This window comes from Ochotona princeps, chromosome 1 (assembly GCF_030435755.1).
Source record: "Ochotona princeps isolate mOchPri1 chromosome 1, mOchPri1.hap1, whole genome shotgun sequence".
In the NCBI taxonomy this organism is placed as follows: Eukaryota; Metazoa; Chordata; class Mammalia; order Lagomorpha; family Ochotonidae; genus Ochotona; species Ochotona princeps.
This window is the reverse complement of record NC_080832.1, coordinates 108,946,481-108,961,918: the sequence shown is the minus strand read 5'-3', so window position 1 is coordinate 108,961,918 and position 15,438 is coordinate 108,946,481. Positions and strand designations below refer to the sequence as shown.

The following is a 15,438-nucleotide window of genomic DNA, read 5'->3' as shown; positions in this document are numbered from 1 at the left end:
TTGTTTTTTTGAGGCTTTATGGTGACTACATAAATTAAATGACTGCTACATGCCTTCCAACAACATATCCTGTGATTTTTATAATGGTCTTTTGAAAATGTCATGATCTTATTCTTTGGTTTTCCTCTGAAGGATATTTGCATATCTGCTATTAAGGAGAAGGATATTGAAGCCAAGCTGGCTCAGGTGGTTGAAAACTGGACCAACCAAAACTTGAGCTTTGCAGCGTTCAAGGGAAAAGGAGAGCTTCTGCTCAAAGGAACAGAATCAGGAGAAATTATCACTTTGATGGAGGATAGTTTAATGGTCTTAGGTTCCTTACTAAACAACAGGTAATGTTATACTTTGTAATTTAAGGTTTGAAAGTACAAGGGAGAAGTCCAGTTTTACAGCTCTGACATCACGTAATATTCTGCTAAACTGCTGGCTCCTGTCCATCCCTGTAGGAATTCCATCCCTGTAAGAATTCCATCTCTCCTTTAATGGAGCTTTTCTCACTTACCCTGTCTTTTCAGATGAACGTCTCCCAAATCGGCACTTATCCTCTGAATATTGACTTCCACGATGTAATTACCTCTTTGTTCATCTTTTGTTGTTTCTCTGATTTGTTGTCATTTTTGACTTCCTTGGTTAACCCTGTTCATACTTTCACTCAGTGGCTCAGTGAAAATTCGCTGGCCACACAAGAACACAGTAATCGTAGTGGCTCAGAAATGAGAGCCTTGTAGTGTGGTTTCAGTGAATCAGCATGTTCATTGTTGACCTAGATTAAAGGTGTTCCTGATTTTAGGAAGTTGCAATGGGACTTAAGATAGGTTAAGGTCTTTGGTATGGGAATTAGCAATGTATAATTCTTTACCCTGATTGTTACCCTGATACACATAAGAAATATGTCCTAACCCCGTCAGGTACATGGATCAATGCCCAGAGAACATGGAGATTTTTTGTCCAATCTTGAGGTTGGGATCACTGGTTGAACAGTGATGTCTCACATGAACTCAGGCCCCAGTGGCAGCTTTGTATTTAGATAATGTACAAATCTGTAAAGCTTCCATCCCAAGGAACTTTGGGTTGCCTTTATTGAGTTGCATCCTCTGCTTTCTTAATTTTCTGCTTACCTGGATGTAACCAGATTGCAAACTCAATGTTGAGGCCCTGCAGGAAAGGATGTAAGAATATATAAGAACTTGCTACATTGTGGGATATTCTCCTTTGAGAGATATTTACAGTACCAAGTGGATCTGGACATCCTTTCCAGAACCAATCAGAGACTTAACTTTGTAGTGAATAATGTCTATTGAATCTCTAGAACCTTGATGTGAATTAGAAAGAAATGATATGCTCCACGGGTAAGATTTGGTTCTGGATAGGGCTGGTGAATTTCTGGTGAATTTCTGATTTCATGGGACTATATGAAGGCTTCCTGTCTTGATTTTGAAGATGTTTTTGGCACATTTAAACATAATTTTAGAAATGCACTTATTTAGTTTAAAAACAGAGACAGAGAGAGACATAAAGACAAAGGCAGAAAGAGCTCCTGTCTGCTGCATCACACCCCAAATAAATCAAGGTTGGGTCAGGGCAAAGCCAGGAACCAGAAACTCAGTTGGAGCTTCCCGCATGGTAGCAGGGCTGGAAGTACATGAGCTGTCACCTGCACTAACAGAAGGATGGAATTGGGACTCAAACCCAGTTATTCTGATATGGAACATAGATATCTCAGACAGCATCTTAACCTCTAGGCTAAATACCTGCTTTGTTTTTGGAATATTGATTGCCTTTTAGCTCTAAACCAGTGGCCAGAGGGACAGTGTAAATTAAGTTTTAGGAAAAAATAACTCTTGAAGTCTGAACAGCCACAGCAACTTTGTTTCTACTTGGTTCCTAACTCCATGTATAACACAGACTTCCAGAGAAGTGAAGGGTTGCACTCAGGCCCTGCACTGTACCCAGAAACACCCCATTTTAAATGTGAGCATCTTCAAGTCAGTCTGTCCTGGATAAAAGAGAACATTTGAAGATGCTTGCCAACAAGAACCATTTAACTAGAAATGCCACAACACCACACCAAAACTGCTTATCATTGCCACAAACTAGAGTCAGCTTCTTGTTCTAATTGCAGGTGCTGGAGTCTTTACTCAGTTGCTTTCCATCATGTCCTTTTTGGAATCCGCTCTGCCTTTTGTCCTTCTTTACCGTGTTCAGCTTTCTAGACAGCTTAGATTCTCAACAACACTTCTGCCAGCCGTAGTGAACAGAAAATAAGCTGTGCTGTTTGGGAGAAACTATTAAGGAGCTCTCCCACACTACAGGCTCAATAGAGCTGCAGTGCTTGGGGAATCTGCCCTCTGTGAGCGGGAGAATGTGCCTCTTAGTGGCCATCAGAATGCAAGCTGGACTCTGGCTTTGTAATAATCTTGTGCTCAGTGAACCCAGGGATATTTAACCCTCTCCTGATCTTCGGAAACTTGATTTGCCTTGTTCCTTAAGAAATGATCTATCTTTTGGTGGATGGAAACTTCAAGACTTTTCTTTCTTTTTTTTTTTAATTATTTATTATTTAACTTCATTAATTACATTGTATTATGTGACACAGTTACATAGATACTTGGGTTCTCCCACCCCTCCCCAAACCCTCCCACCATGGTGGATTCCTCCACCTTGTTGCATAACCACAGCTCAAGTTCAGTTGAGATTCCCCCATTGCAAGCGTATACCAACAATTAATTCCATAATGATGTAAATTTTTGCTGATGGTATGTTGGAGCTTTCAATTGACTGGGATGATACTCTGCTGGCTCTGTCTTCAGACCAGAGAGGGTATACCTAAGAAGCCGTTGAACTTGACTGGACAATAAGATGCTGGACTCTATGTTTGGTATAAACTTCAAGACTTTTCATTTGTGAAAGGAAAATCCCTGGGCTGTGATTTAGTTCTCTAGTTCCAATAGTTTCACAGACTATGTTCTTACAAGTAGTCCCCATTTGGATTTTGTTCACAAAAAGACTTGAAAAATAATCTTCCTTGTTTTAACTCCTAGAAGCAGCCAACACAGATCCATTCCTGGGCCTTTGTCCCATGAAACTTGGCTGATTTTCCTTATTCTGGGGTCAACACAAGTGACATCACTATATATATTGGTTTTATTCACTTCAGATGTCATCAGAGGTTATTATATTGAGAGATTTGTCTTTGAAGACACAATGTTCATTCTCAAAGGAAAGTTTCTCCTGGAATTGACTGTTAAGCCATGCTGTTTTCTGAATCTGACTTGAAGTATTTTCTGTTCACTTTTAGATATAATGCTCCATTTAAAAAAAATATCCAGAATTGGGTATACAAATTGTCAACTTCCTCAGATATCATTGAAGAGTGGCTCATTGTACAGAACCTCTGGGTTTATCTTGAAGCTGTCTTTGTAGGGGGAGATATAGCCAAACAGCTGCCTCAGGTAAAAATGATTATTATAATTGCTGGTAAGATAACTTTATATGTGTTGCCTATAGAAAATTACTTCAAACAGTTAATGATAAAGTGGAATTAAAATTATGAGTTTAGGGGCTGGTGTGATGATTCAATTGGCTAATCCGTAGCCTACGAAGTGCCAGCATCGCCTATAGGCACTCTCTGGGCATTGCAGCTATTTGGGGAATGAAACAGTGAATGGAAGATCTTTTCTCTATCTTTTCTTCTCTCTGTAAATTTGCCTTTCTAAAAGAGCCAGGTTCAGCGAAAACATGCTTCAATGCTATAAACTGGTAAAGACTAAAATTAAAATAGGCATGAGATAGCTGAATAGCAATCTATAGCCATTTTAAGGTGTATAGAACACGGTTGAATATAAACCAAAATTGAAATGTCTATGAAGAAGTCACAGGTTGTGGTTGAGAACCTGCATTTTCCTAGTAACATATTGGTTAACCAATACCATGTCAGTTAATGCCATAATGTTGTAAATGGTTGGAAATGTTGTGTTGGGGCTTTTAATTGATTGGGATGATGCTCTGCCGGCTCTACCTTCGGACCACAGATGGTCTCACCAACAAACCATTGAACTTACCTGGACAATGGGATGCTGGACTTTATGCTTGGTAAATACCTCCAATGAAAGAATATCAACTAAATTTGAATTATGGAAATGCAACAAGGTGGAGCAATCCGCCATGGGGGGAGGGTGTGGGGAGGGGCGGGGGGAATCCCAGTGCATAAAAAATGTATCACATAATGCAATGTAATTAATTTTTAAAAAATGAAATGCAATAAAAATATGTTTTAAAAAATTGCCTTTCTAATAAAAATAAATTATAAAAATAGGAGTTTATTTTGGTAAATTTATTTTTGAAAACCATGCACAGTAATTTCAGAATATTACTTTTCTTTAATAATTTTTAAGATTTTATTGAAATATAGTATACATACCAAGTAATGCATCTAAGTTTTTGGTCCTCTGATCACACTCACTACCAACGTTCAAATTAAGAGCAACATATTACTAGTACTCTAAGAGTCCTTATTATTTCTTCCTATCTTTTTTTATTGTAGAAAAGAAGAGTGTATTGTAATTTACGTAGTATGACTGAGTGAAGCAATATTTATCTATATACTGAATGATATTTAATATATATGCATATTTTAAAGATTTATTTATTTTTATGGGAAAGGTTGATATACACAGAGGAGGAGAGACAGAGAGGAAGATTTTCTGTCTGATGACTCACTCCTCAAGTGGTCGCAATGACTGAAGCTGAGCTGATCCAAAACCAGGAGCCAGGAGCTTCTGGGTCTCTCACACAGGTGCAGTATCCCAATGCTTCGAGCCATTCTTGGCTGCTTTCCCATGCCACCAACAGAGAGCTGGATGGGAAGTGGGATTGCTCGGACACAAACCGGCACCCATATGCGATCCCAGCACGTGCAAGGCAAGGACTTTAGCCACTAGGCTACTGCATCGGGTTCTCTCTATATATTTGTATCCAGATAAATTCATACCTTTGTTTTTCCTGTGAACCTTTAAGTATCTTTGTATGTCTCTGCAAAAGTCTTCACAAAGACATGTGTTGGGAGCTGTGGTGTAGCAGGCTGATCCTCTACCCTGTAGTGCCAGCATCACTGTGGGCACCAGTTCTTGTCCCAGCTGTCTCATTTCTGATCTGGCTCTCTGCTTGTGGCTTGGGAAAGCAATAAAGTCTGGCCCAGGTCCTTGGGACCCTGTGCCTGCATGGGAGACCTGGAGGAGCCTCCTCGCTCCTGCCTAGCTCTGGTTATTGCAGCCATTTGGAGAATGAACCAGTGGATAGAAGACCTCCTCTTTCATTCTCTCCTTCTCTCTGTAAAATCTGATTTTCAAGTAAAAATAAATAAACCTGAAAAAAGGACACATGTAAAAATCTTGACTGTGCCAAGGGTTGGCAAAATTATGGCCTAATGAGTTGTTTTTGTATATAAAGTTTTATTGAACACTGGCACTTATTTATATAAAGGTATTTCAAAAAGCTAATGGAAAATGGGATTCAAAGATATATTTATTTGAATTTGAAGACTGATCTTTTTTTATTTAAAAAATTTCTCCCTATATTGTCTGTGGCTGCTGTAATGACACACAGCAGAGCCAAGTAGGTTTGACAGAGACTGCATGGTTCACAAAGACTGGAATAATGATGGTTTGGTCCTTTCTAAAAAGTAAAAAAAAAAAAAAAGTACTGACCTCGGATTTATATTAGCAGAAAGAAATGTCTCACACAGTTTAGACTGAATGATTTTGAGGTTTCAGGATATGATGTACATTCCAAATTTAGTACTATTAAATTATAATACTCCTCTCTTCCAAGAATTAACCTTATAATACTACTATGTAGGTGGTATTAAAATTAATCTGTATTCTGTAAGCACAAATGAGCCATTTGTAAGTCTGCCACTAACAAATGAGAAACACATTGTTGCTGAGAAGCCTGGAATCAAACCATTAAAACAAGTCTCTAGAGGTTTTTTAAATACATGCCCAAACCAGATAATTTTTGTCTGTGAAGGTAACCTTTCTTTTAATGTAAGCCTACTCTTTCTAAATTTCAGTACCTACAAATAAGGTCTACATAGTTTAAAAATTAAAAGATGTAAGGATTTTGAGTGTGGCTGATCTCCCTTTGCAATATATATATATTTTTTAAAAGATTTTTTTTTAATGGAAAGGCAGATTTACAAAGAGGAGAGACACAAAGATCTTGCATCTGCTGGTTCACTGCCCAGGTGGCCACAACACTCAGAACTGAGCAGATTCTAAGGACTTGGGTTGTCATCCACTGTTTTCCAAGCCACAAGCAGAAAGCTGGATTGAAAGTGGAGCAGCTGGGATACCAACGGGCATTCATATGGGATTCTGACCACATTTGAATAGGGGAGAGGGATTAAGCCATTGCACTGGCCCCAAAACCTTTTTTTAAAACATAAAACTAAAATCTATTGTTTTTGTTTTTCCAGCAGAAACTTGCATTTTTTAATACTGTCATTGTTAGGCCCTTTTCAAGACTCATTTTTGCAGTTGAATGCTAAACTTAAGACTCCACGGTAAAAAGAAAAAAAAATTTTTTTGCAACAGTGTAAATGAAGCTTAATTTTATGTTTTACTCTTTTTCTTCTTTTCCTGGGGTTCTGTTGAGCTTTAATTATCCCAAGGGTCTTGAGATCAAATTATTTTCATGCTTCTTCAGTTTGCTCATCAAACCAAAACACCTGGGGTGCTGAAAGACCAGATTTGAACTTTAGTTGATAGCTCTGCAAATTAATCATGTGGCACTTTGAAAAATGTATTCAGGCAAGGAAACAAATAAGTGATACACCCCATTGTGATAGAGCAGTATCTTAATAAGCAGTTTTGTAACTTCGGGTTTTTGTTTTTCAAAATTAATTCAGATGAGGAAAATTGTTTAAATGATGTAGCTTGAGACTAACAGAAGCTGATTTCAAAAACCATAATACATTCTGAAATAAAAACTTGTTTTTTTTCTTTTTCATTTATCCAAATGCTAATCTTGACTGACGATGGACTTGTTTGCAGGAAGCCAAACGTTTTCAGAATATTGACAAGTCATGGATAAAAATAATGCAGCGAGCTCATGAGAATCCCAATGTGATTAGTTGCTGTGTTGGGGATGAAACCATGGGACAGCTTTTGCCTCACTTGCATGAACAATTGGAAGTATGTCAGAAGTCACTCACAGGGTGAGCTTCATTTTTAAATACTACTCATTTTATGTATGTGGAGGTGTTTTATCCCAAGCACATTCCTAGTTTGACTTGACTGCCAGTTTTGTAGAGATTGTTGATGTGGGGAATAAAAAAGCAACCTTTTAGGTAAATTTAATTTTTCTTTGGGAGAAAGATATCTCTAATCTGAGGATGGGTGAAAGAAGGCATCCCTTGTGGGACAGACTTGACAAGCTTGCGGTGCATACTGGCAAGCATGGGAACCAGGGTAGCGGGCAGAACTGGTGGGGGTTATGGGGAGTCGCCCCAACTAGGCTGCAGCTCCAACCGGTTTGCGTGAGGACCGAGTATGAAGCGGGCAGGATCTGGCTGGACTACAACACCCGCTGGTTCACGAGGAAGACAGGGCTGGAAACAGAAGGAACCCAGCAATCCCAGCGACCAGCATGTGCATAAGCTGATTGGTGCGATGGACGGTGTCGGACTCTGTACTAGCAAACTCGCGCAAGAATCAGGCCTGGGATCATCTCAGACGAAGTTTTTTTTGGAGATCCCTCCAACTGAACTGCTGATCTTAGAACCCCAACCATGAAGAGACTGTCAGCCAGTGGATTCTGAATAGGGTTCATTGCGATTGGAACTGAGAGATTGGCAGCAATCCAGAACTGATGAACTATCAAAACTGTATGAGCAGGACCCTCAGAGCGCCCCTCCCATTGGGGATCTGGGATGGGTGGGAGGTTGGGTGGGGCTTTTCCCTTTGTTTTTTCCCCTGACCCCAGATACAGGGAAAAATGATATTGGTGTGGAAACTATGGTATTACCCACTTTCCCCTGTAGCCCTTGACCCTTTGTTCCCTAATCAACTAAATAAGATTATTAAAAAAGAAAAAAGATACAGAGAAAAAAAAAAAAAGAAAGAAGGCAGCCCTTCAGTTTCATAGGGTTTGCTGTAGCAGGTGACTACAAATCAAGCAGGCAAGAACTCTGGAATCGGGCCGACACTGTGGTGCAGTGGTTTAAGCCACTGCTTGCAAACCAACATCTCACACTGGAGTACTAATTCGAGTTTCAGCTGCTCTACTTCTGATCCAGTTTCTGCTAATGCGCCTGGAAAGGCAGTGGAAGATGGTGCAAGTGCCTGGGACCCTCCACCTATGTGGGAGACTTGAATGGGCTCCTGGCTCTGGCCTGGCCCAAACCTGGCTGTTGCAGCCATTTGTGAAGTGAACCTGTAGCTGAAAAATCTCTTTCTGCCTGTCTCTTCCTCTGTCTCATTTGGTTTCTCAAATAAATACATCCTCAAAAAAAAAAAAAAAAAAAAAAAAGAATGCAGAAGTCTGGAATCAAGGTATCAGCTCTCTCTTAAGGCTTTATGGAAGATTCCTTCCTTGCATGTTCCAGCTTCTAGGGGCCTGCAACATCCTTGGCTCATAGCTACGTTAACTGCAATGTCCCCACCTTCATTGCATTGTCTCTTCTTCCTGGTATGTTTCATGCCACTTGTCATTGGATTTAAGGCTCAGCTGAACATTCTAGGATAACCTCTTCTTAAAATCCTTAACTTTATTGTATATGCAAAGAGCTCTTTACTAAATAAGACCCCTTTTCCAGATTCCTGTGAATGGGATGTAGACTTAACATTTTAGCGGCTACCATTCAACCCACTACAGGCATGGAGTAGAGCTGTATCCTAAGAACACAATTAACCAGACAAATTCGTGGGTAATGTATTTAAAAGGAGCTAACTTTCAACTTTACTTGAAATAGAGGGATGGTTTATCCGGTTTGTCTAAATCCATGCCTGTGTCCTGGATTGTTGGTTACTTATCCCCGATTTCACTCTCAGAATGTCAAGTTTGGAGGTAAATGATGTGTTCATCTTGGGTTTTAAGCCACAAGTTTTCCTATACTCTCAGAAAGAAGAGACTAATAGCTGATGTGGTAGTTGAGTTCTGAGTTTCTTGTTTTCCGCAGTGCCATTCTGGGTGCAGCATGGCCTCTGGCTTTCATCAGACATTCCAGAGGCCAACAGCAAACACTATGTGTATTTGTTATGGTCTTATGGATGATGTTAGTGACTGTGTCTTAAATTTTAAAAATGTCAGATAATCACAAACACACACATAACTCCATTGAATAATAAGCTGTTAACTTTATTTTAAGGTATTTGGAGAAGAAGCGATTGCTCTTTCCAAGATTCTTCTTTGTATCTGATCCAGTTCTCTTGGAAATTCTTGGCCAAGCCAGTGATTCCCACACCATTCAGGTAAAATCCAACTACCTGTGACCTGAACTCCTTTTTTCCCCATGGTATACATAATCAAGAATAAACATGAAGTTAACATCTTGAAAATGTAAGTTGGAATGAGGAGTATTAAAATTATATTGACTGTAAGGTTTTTTTTTTGCTTGTATTCAGTGTTTGACACAACTTAATCATATTGGTGAGCGAGAATTGTGCAGTGAGCTGCTCACTGGTTGTGTGACCTCTGCAAAGTTGTGCATCTTTTCTTAATGACTTCATTTTTATTTGCCAGGCAGAGTTAGAGGGAAAGGAGGAGACTCAGAAAAATAGATCTTCCATTTATTGGTTCACTCCCAAAATTTCCACAATAGCTGCAGCTGAGCCAACTTAGACCTCCAGGTCTTCTTCTTGGAGGCAGGGGTCCAAGGATTCGGGCCATCCTCCATTGCTTTCCCAGGCCGTAAGCAGGAAGCTGGATCAGAAGTGGAATAGTTAGAACTAGAACCGGAGCCCATTTCAGGTGCTAGTGGTGTTAGTTAAGGCTTAGCTTCCTCTGCCACAGCACTGGTCCTAAAAGTTGGCATCTTAATGGTTCTTACCTCATAGGATGATTGTTGGTAGGGTTCTGTGATACAGCATGTAGCACAGTGTCTGGCACTCAGTATGTGCTCACTAAATGAAATTCATCGTTATGGATCTATTTTTTGAAATATTCTTAAACCAAGTAGGCACTGCAGCTTGTATTTGCCTTTCTTCCTGAGATCTTCCTCAAGTGCTTTCAGTCATCTCTAAGATAAAAAAAAAAAAAAAAAAAAAAAAAGGAATAGAACAAGTGGGGGGAGCACTGCATTCTTCACCCCAGGGTTATTCCTGGTTTGGGAGTCTGGGAAATGGTTGATAATTTCTTCCGTGTTGCTTTCCAGGGAGTTGTAGGGGTAAAGGAGGAGGGGAGAATAGTAAAAGCTGAGAGAAGTGGAGGTGGAGCCAAGACAAGGCTGAACTGAGAGGAGGGCAGGGACGGGTAGTTCAGTCTGAAGGGAGGAAGGTAAAGACCTTATGTCCAGTCTCCATGCAGGAGTTGGAAGAATTACTCTGCACAACAGGATTTTGAAAAGTGGGCCTTCAAGTCAGTTAAGAGTCAAAACAGAGTCCATTTTTTGGGGGTGACAATAAAGTAAATTATTGGAAGGCTTTGGAAAATATCTCAGTTGTTGCTGTTCTGATTTCTGTTCCTTACAGCCACATCTCCCTGCAGTGTCTGACAACATAAACGAAGTGACATTCCATCCAAAAGACTATGATCGCATGACGGCTGTCATATCAAGAGAAGGAGAAAAAATTATTGTAATTTATATCACTTAAAATTGGCTATTAAGATTTCTTTGAAAAATTAGGCCCAGGAGAATACAGTTCTTTGAAAGGATAAAGCAGATGGGCTTGGATGGAGACGTGGATTGGGAAACGAGCTGTAATAATGTAGACCAGATTTGTTACAGACTAGTTTGGAAAAAATCATTAAACTTCCCTGAAACTTACTTTATCATCTATATATTGAAAGTTTAGGCTAGATGATTTTTATAGTTCAGCTGTAGTATTAAGTGATTAGATGATTTAACCCATGCTTTAAAGATTTTTGGCTCCAATATTAAAGTGTTAGCTTTACATTGGGTTATTGAATGTGTGGCATTTATAAACATATCAAGCTATTAGAAGTTTATAATATATTTGTATTTTTTTTTTTAGTTGGATAATTCTGTTATGGCCAAAGGTCCTGTAGAAATCTGGCTTCTGGATTTGTTAAAAATGCAGATGTCATCCTTACATAATATAATTAGATCTGCATTCTATCAAATCAGTGATTCAGGATTCCAACTCCTGCCTTTCCTCAGTCACTTTCCAGCACAGGTAAGAATAGGTGATAATGCATTGAGAGGGAGGATGTTGGGCAGGTGTCTAGCCTGAAGATGTGGGTACTGCTGCAGTTTTGAACCCAAGAGGCGCCCCATCTGCCCCTCACCTCAACTCTCACCACCTGCTGAAGAGGCTGCTCCATGTGTCAGAGATTGTGCCCCTGTTCTCCCACTATTAAGAATATACACTGGGACTGAAAATGTAAACGGAACATTTTTTTCCCCAAATGCATATGCATATGAGGGGCTTCAAAATGGCATTAAAAGATAATGTGGATTCTCCATGAGCGATTTAAGTTCCTCTATGTGTGTGTGTATGTGTGTGTGTGTGTGTGTGTGTGTGTATGTGTGTGTGTGTGTTTGCATGTGTGTACTGACAGTTCCTGACTTCCGGTGGTTCAATTTAGGATTTTTCAGCTTTACAGAGTGTGGAAGTATATCTACTCAACCCTTCCATTTTTCACTCTCAGTACAATATTCAGTAAATTACATGAGATATTTAACATTTTGTTATGAGATAAGCTTTGTAGTAGATGAACCTGCCCAACTGAAGGCTAATAGAAGTGTTCTGAGTATATTGAGGGAAGCTTAGTAAAGTTGTGTCGTTCAATACACTAAGACTATTTGGTGTGTTTTTAACTTATGGTGTTTTTCACTTTGATAGAATTTTGGGAAATGATCCCCTCATAGTTGAGAAGCATCTGTGTATGTGTTAATATTTAGATAATACAGAGATTTTTTGGAAACAAAATGCACATGGCTTTTTAAATTTCCTCTACTCATGTTAAAAATTGGCATAATCTGTTCAACAAGGCTTTCCCACTCAACTAGCTTTTTGAAGATAAGATCCTGATGACCTTAAAGAGGCCCGAGTTGGAGCAGGTGTTCTCATCAGCACTTCTCCTGTCCTGTGTCTCGCAGCAGTGCAGTGTAATCATGTGTCAAGTGTTATTAAAGCCTAAATTAGAAAATGAGGAGCAATACTTTTACTAAGTTTTTATTCAAGATGGAAGGAAAAGATAACCTGTGATCTGAGTCAGTGATCACAGGGGATAGAAGACAAGAGCTGTCTTAGGAAAATACAGGGAGCTCTTGCTGAAACTATTTCCTCTTCAGTTATTCCTCCCACCTTGAACTTGTGGTCCTGAGTTAGTGTACACCTGGGGAGACAGCTGAAATGATCGGAAATTATCTATTATCTATTCAAATGACACAGTTACAGAAATGAACAGAATCAAGTTGTATTAGAGAGGATATACTTTTTAAAGACTTACACATTTTACTTGAAAATCAGAGTTGCAGAGACAGAGGGAGAGAGAGAGATCTTCTATTTGCTGGTTTATCAGCTTTTTGAAGTCCCTTGCATTTCAGAACTTTCTGTGTTGGAATGAACTTTTTGTTCCGTTTCATTTTTAATGAACTTTTTGAAATAACTTTAGAGATAAAGTGAGTTGTGTATATGATACAAAGAGTGAGAAATGAAGAAAGGCTATACACAACACTTTATTTTGAATAGAAGCAAAGAGGTCTTTGGAAAACACCACATAAGAGAAAGTACACACATAATTTAAAAACACACGGTGAAGGGTTCACTAATTCCATTTACTTTTCTTGAGGAAGAAAAGTCATTGCATGGAGGTATCTGGTAGTTTAAGGCCCCCATAAAAAGGTTTCCTAAGCATCTTTCAGAACACTTCTGCTGTTTTGATTATTGCACAAAACCCACATGCTGCAAAGTTAATTGTCGATGCAACAGTGTATGGAGGTGTAGAGCTCAGGAAAGGCAGCTTGGGTCATTGTGGCTCTATCTTCATGAACAGATTGATGTGAAGAGTGAGAGTGTTGTCAAAAGGAATTGAGATCTCTCTTGGCCCTCCACTTGCCAGCACACTATATCACAGTGTGAAGGTCCTCACCACATGCTGACCTCTTGACCTGGGGCCTCCCAGTTTCTCTGCAGTTGTGAGAAATAAATATTGTTTCTTTATAAATTACCCACTCTGTGGTGTTTTGTTGTGGCCAAGCAGAATGGACCAAGATGACATATAGAGTAGAATAAGTGATAGTCATTAATTATTATTTGTCTACATTGAAATAATTAAATATTAACAGCTAATAGGTATAATTTTTTTTCCCTTTTTGAAAGTGTGGAACTGCACATCTTTTTTTTTTTTAATTTTTACCCTTTTAATTTTTTGTTGAGGATGAGTAGAACCCTGTCTACCTTCATGTGGTTATGTGACCACCAATCCTGGTACAGATGTACTTTAAATATTTGTTGTGCTGATTTGCAGGTTGGGCTTCTGGGAATTCAAATGTTGTGGACGCATGATTCAGAAGAAGCTTTAAACAATGCAAAGGATGACAGGAAAATCATGCAAGTGACCAATCAGAAATTTTTGGATATTCTAAATACTCTCATTAGCCAAACAACGCATGACCTAAGCAAGTTTGATAGAGTGAAATTTGAAACTCTAATTACCATCCATGTGCATCAGAGAGATATTTTTGATGACTTGGTAAAGTATCTTTTTTTTTTTTTTAAGTAATTTGGTGTGCTAGTGAGTAATGAAACTTACGGATTCTATGTAATTACCTAACTTAATTTGAACTTTCCATCTGCTAGGTCCTTTTCACAGCTGTCTCCATCTAAAGCATGTCTACAAATGTCTATATGTGTTGGCTTGAGGAGTCACTCATATATGTTCATGTGGCCCTCCAGAAGTCTGAAACTAACTGGTGTGACATGAACCAACTACAAAAAGTATCCAATTAAACCAAATACCCAGGAACATAATACAATTTAAGTGACATCGGTCATGAACTATGTTGTGTGAATTGAGAAATGAAATGAAGTCAATGTATATAAATAAAATGAATATAAATGAAATGAAATCAAAATTCAAGGAACTCTTATGGCTGTCTGATTAATAATAATAACAGTCTGGGCCTCATGGGTTCTGTGGGTGTAAGAGGGTGACTTGATTTCCCTTTGGAAATAGGGCTCCAACCAATGGGCTTGAACACAAACAAGTTCCCCCCCCCCCCAAAGCAGGGGTCCTCTGGTAGGGAACAGGGGCACTAGGCAGGTTTGAAATACCACCATTTGACAGTCTTTTTTTTTAAGATTATTATTTTTATTCTACTTGATTTGATGCATCTTAAAACATTCCTTTCCTTCATCACAGAGGCATAATTCTTGCAACCTGAGGCCTCTTTTTTAAAGAATTTGATCACGACTACCCATTTCAAATTTTTTTCAGAAGTTCTGATTAGATATGTTGTAGTTAGTGAAGACTGATGGAAACAAAGTAACATGCAATCTATTTCTCTATTCTTCACACTACAGAGTTTCAGTTTTCTTTTTAAAAATTATTTTTGTTTTATTGAAAGGGAGACATGTATGCATGCCTGCACACACACGGCAGGGAGTGGGGGGAAGGGTAAGAATATCTTCCATCTGTTGGTTCACTCCCTAAAAGTCCTCAGTAGCTAGAGCCAAGCTGAAAGCCAACAACTTGGATCTCAACCTAGGTCTCTCACATTAGCGGCAGGGATCAATAACACCTGCCACGTGTCAGGATGTGCAATGGCCAGAAGCTAGATTAGAAATGGAACCAGGACTTGTGCCAGGTACTCCGATATGGTATGCAGCTGTCTCAAGTGGTATCTTAGCTATTGAGCCAAACACCTGCCCCAGGTCCTCACTTTTCAAAATATTATTTGCTGACCAGTTAGACTGGGAGATTGTTGACACAGCAGAATCCACAGCTTCCCTCCCATAACCTGCAGACCTACCAAATCAGAATGCACTTGTTAATAAGATTCTAGAGTGAAAAGATTCTAGAGATACACTGCTGTTGGTCTCTCTACATCAAGCTGATCATCAGAGGTTGCACACTAGACGTGCTGTTTTGGCCTTCTACAAACTTGCTGTCTCTGAATGGCAGTTACCTCTCTACCTTCACTTTCACTGATGTCCAGCTCAGGAACGGTAGTATAGAATTAATGGTTGTATCTGCTGTGAACATGCTTCTGCGGATGTTGTCTGTACATCTCTGGCTCTGAAGTTCAGGGAG

General features: G+C 39.2%; 1 protein-coding gene across 1 annotated transcript in view; it reads left to right on the top strand.

Moving 5' to 3' along the window:
- The window catches only part of DNAH8 (dynein axonemal heavy chain 8), a 324,409-nt gene that overhangs the window by 123,159 nt on the left and 185,812 nt on the right, over positions 1–15,438 (top strand). The window contains exons 38-44 of the mRNA XM_058663714.1: positions 133–332; positions 3,299–3,452; positions 7,053–7,216; positions 9,368–9,470; positions 10,689–10,793; positions 11,193–11,354; positions 13,654–13,878. Of these exons, the coding sequence (XP_058519697.1) occupies positions 133–332; positions 3,299–3,452; positions 7,053–7,216; positions 9,368–9,470; positions 10,689–10,793; positions 11,193–11,354; positions 13,654–13,878 (1,113 nt within the window). The remainder of the gene's footprint in view (positions 1–132; positions 333–3,298; positions 3,453–7,052; positions 7,217–9,367; positions 9,471–10,688; positions 10,794–11,192; positions 11,355–13,653; positions 13,879–15,438) is intronic.